The sequence below is a fragment of the Bison bison genome, unplaced genomic scaffold, assembly GCF_000754665.1.
Source record: "Bison bison bison isolate TAMUID 2011002044 unplaced genomic scaffold, Bison_UMD1.0 scf7180017864362, whole genome shotgun sequence".
NCBI lineage: Eukaryota > Metazoa > Chordata > Mammalia > Artiodactyla > Bovidae > Bison > Bison bison.
The window spans coordinates 272309-276361 of record NW_011494934.1 but is presented as its reverse complement, the minus strand read 5'-3'; the positions used below and the strand labels follow the sequence as shown (position 1 = coordinate 276361).

At 39.2% G+C, this 4053-nt stretch overlaps 1 protein-coding gene across 1 annotated transcript in view; it reads right to left on the bottom strand.

Annotated features, from left to right (window-relative positions):
* The window catches only part of ELOVL4 (ELOVL fatty acid elongase 4), a 38700-nt gene extending 38444 nt beyond the window's left edge, over positions 1-256 (bottom strand). Inside the window, exon 1 of the mRNA XM_010855267.1 lies at positions 74-256. Within this exon, the coding sequence (XP_010853569.1) occupies positions 74-256 (183 nt within the window). The remainder of the gene's footprint in view (positions 1-73) is intronic.
* Positions 257-4053: the final 3797 nt, after the last annotated feature.

The following is a 4053-nucleotide window of genomic DNA, read 5'->3' as shown; positions in this document are numbered from 1 at the left end:
TCTGGCCGCCGCGTTCGGGGAGACCCGCACGGCGGCTTCCCCGCGCCCTCTTCGCCCAGGTCACCCGCCCCACCGCATCCCCAGCCCCTTTTCCGCCTCCCTCTCCCTCTAGGCCGCTGCGGAGAAGTCTTCCGCCTGCCCACAGGTGACCTCGCATCCGCCCGGGATGCATCTTAGAAAACAGGACAGGTGAAGGATGGGAGTCTTGTGGGCAAGGCTGATGGGCGACGTGCTTTGGTCCGTACTTGTCAATCATTTCGGTGTCCCTTGGGTTTTTGTTTTTGATTTTTGGTTGGTTGGTTTGTTTCACCTCCGCCTGCACTGATGTCACCACTATAAGGGAGATGCTGAAGTTATCCTTCTAAATAAGTAAAAGGATATTTGTCTTCTGAGCTACGGTGATGGAGAATGGACTTTGGGGAGCTAATCATTAACAAGTTAAATAATTTGAATAAATGCTCACGTTTATTGTTCGGTAGAGTCTTTTAATATTCAGGGAGTAATCAAAGCAGTGTAATTGTTAAGTGAGGTTATAATAAGTAAACGAGGTCATTAGGAGAAGAAAGGGCCTAGAGAGGCCTTACAGTTAGAGAAGTCTGCTCAGACCTGAAGGAGTTGTGGTGAATCTGAAAGGATGATTACTCAGGAGACAAAAGACACTCTAGGCAAAAGAGGGATGAGTTGTTTATTTATTTATTGTTTAGATGAGAAGAAGATAGGAGGCCACAAGATAATCTTACCCCTGAAAAGTGAACCTCTAAAAAGTACCAAAACTACACTACACACAGTTCATAATTAGCTTCTGACATCAAATAAGACCTTTGAGAATAGTCCAATAACCTTTTCACCTACTTGATATTTAAGCATGTCACCTACTTTTTGTGTAACCTTTTCACCAATTGTTGATTTAGGATGCTCCAGTTAAAGGCCACTGATGGATCAATAAATACAGGCCTTTGAGTGCAGTGTTAATTTCTTGTGCTCTTTGACAGTATTAAAATAATCTGAATACTATCTTTGTCATAGTTATTTGTTTGCCAATTGACCTGTTATATGATCTTTGATTTTATTTTATATTGGAAGCATCCTGGAGGATAAGAATTATTTTGGGTTCCTTTTCAAAGACCCAACCCAGTGCTATAAATAAGTATTTATGATGATGTCAAAATGATAATGTATTTTTTCAGAACATAAAAAGAACTGTAAGTGGCAGACATTTTAAGGAGAGAAGCGATAACTAAAAGTAACTGATTTATTGTATCACACAAGTAACCAGAGTCTTCATTAAATGCTTTTTTTTTTTGGAAATTAACCAAGCAAAATGTAATTTATCAAAAAACCAGACTGAAGGTTTTTATATTGAAATTATGGTTTCTCAAGTCTCAACCTAAATTTATGTGTATCTGTCCCATTCTAGAAGCTATACAGTATGTATAAAACATCCTGTCAAGTTTGGAGAGTGGATTGTTGTTTTAGTTGCTAAGTCCCATCTGACTCTTGTGTGACCCCGTGGACTGTAGCCTGCCAGGCTCCTCTGTCCATGGGATTTCCCAGGCAAGAATACTGTAGTGGATAAGAGTGAATAATGATCAACAATTTACTCTTCTATTTTGATGGTCTGGCAAGGTTCAGATTAGTTTGAATTTCATCTAGAAAATTGACTACTATTTCTGCATTGTGAGATCCTGAATACTTTCTATGGAGAACAGATCCCTCCCCTCTTTCGCTTTCACATTTGCAAAATCTCAGCATCTCTGCTTGTTTAATACAGTGTCAAATTCTTAAAACCATTTCAGATGGTATTTCCCCAGCCTCTTTTTTATAGTGAGGCCAACTTAAGTGCCTCTATTCACTAGGGGGCGCCTGTCACATATACAAAAATCCTAGACAAGTGATGACAGATGTCAGGCAGGGCACTTGCACGCAGGGCTTCCATGACCTACCTGGTAGAGTAGTATGTTTGTTTGCATTTATGGGCTGTCCAAACATACACCAAGAACCAGAGCCCTAGAACTTACCTGCCCTGACCTATCACCCAGCATGGAGACTGACAGGCCAGTCCTCAACTCACAAGGTGTGTACAAACACCACTGGCTGACCAAACCCAAAGTCTACCTACCCTATTTGTGCAACAGAAGACTTGCATGTCCACTCAGCTAGAGTGGCAGGCATCTAACCAAGATCTTGGTGGCATTATGTCAGAACAAAATCAAATACAAGCATCCATGGTTGGTATCTGCAAAATTTTGAGAATGGAGTTCTTTCTTGGGGAATGAATATAAATACAACACAGTTACCTACAAAAACTAAAGGAGAGGATATGATTATAAAAAGATCATTTTACATAAAATAGCAAAATATATTTTAAATGTCTTCCAGCCCATACAGAGTTAAGAACATAAATCAAGCTATCCACTTTTTTCCCCTGGTGTTTCTGTATTTCCATGTTGTCAATATTGTCAGCAACCTATGCTTTCAAAGAAAGCAGAACTTAAAAATCTGTTGAGTCAGGAGTGAAAGGAAGTCTGATAAAGAGCAGTAGAGAGACCCTGAATGTTACAGAAGTAAATGTTGCCAAGTGGATCATACTCACAGAAAATGAAGAAAATCGATAGTAATTGCTATTAGTTCTAGTTTTCTGTTAATTCCACTGGCCATTCCACCCCCTACTCCATAAAGGTAAAAAAGTATGTGGTATCCATTACACCATGAAAGAAAGTGAAAGTGAAAGTTGCTCAGTTGTGTCCGACTCTTTGTGACCTCAAGGGCTATTCAGTCCATGAAATTCTCCAGGCCAGAATACTGGAGTGGGTAGCCTTTCCCTTCTCCAGGGGATCTTCCCAACCCAGGGATCGAACTCAGGTCTCCCATATTGTAGGCAAATTCTTTACCAGCTGCTGCTGCTAAGTCGCTTCAGTTGTGTCCGACTCTGTGTGACCCCATAGATGGCTGAGCCACATATATTCTTAGCTAGTTTGGAATTACAATCTTTTCCTTAAGGCACCTTTCATTAAAAATTTGTTAGGATGTTTACTTTTTTGTTACCTTGTATATAATTATTTTTATTATATGAAGTGGATATTGATTCTCCTGATAATTCTTGTATATTGAAAAAATTACAAATAAAACAGTGAAGTGAAAATCCCTCACAATCTCATCTCTCTTCTTTTTCCAATTTTTACACATCTATTGGAGAAGAAAATGGCAACCCACTGCAGTATTCTTGCCTAGAGAATCCCATGGACAGAGGAGCCTGGTGGGCTGCTGTCCATAGGGTCGCACAGAGTTGGACACAACTAAAGTGACTTAGCATGCATGCATTACACGTCTATATAAGCTCTTTTCTCTTTACAGAAATGTTTATTTTAATGCTATTCTATAATCTGCTTTCTAAGAATAGAAATCTATTTCTTAACAATAGATTAGAGCACTTTTCAATGTAAAAATACTGACTACATAATATTCCATTATATGGATATACCACAATTTATTTAGTCTCTGCAATTTAGATTGTTTACAACTTGAGCTATTATAGCAATTTAACTGTTAGTACCCCAGTATGCACAATTTTGTGAACTTGTCTAACTATATTCTTAGCATAAATTTCTACAAGGGAAATTTCTAGGTCAAGGAGCTTTAATTTAAAATTTTGGGTATCTGATGAATAAACTGTGGAAAATTCTGAAAGAGATGGGAATACCAGACCACCTGATCTGCCTCATGAGAAATTTGTATGCAGGTCGGGAAGCAACAGTTAGAACTGGACATGGAACAACAGACTGGTTCCAAATAGGAAAAGGAATTCGTCAAGGCTGTATATTGTCACCCTGTTTATTTAACTTATATGCAGAGTACATCATGAGAAACGCTGGACTGGAAGAAACACAAGCTGGAATCAAGATTGCCAGGAGAAATATCAATAACCTCAGATATGCAGATGACACCACCCTTATGGCAGAAAGTGAAGAGGAACTAAAAGGCCTCTTGATGAAAGTGAAGGTGGAGAGTGAAAAAGTTGGCTTAAAGCTCAACATTCAGAAAATGAAGATCCCA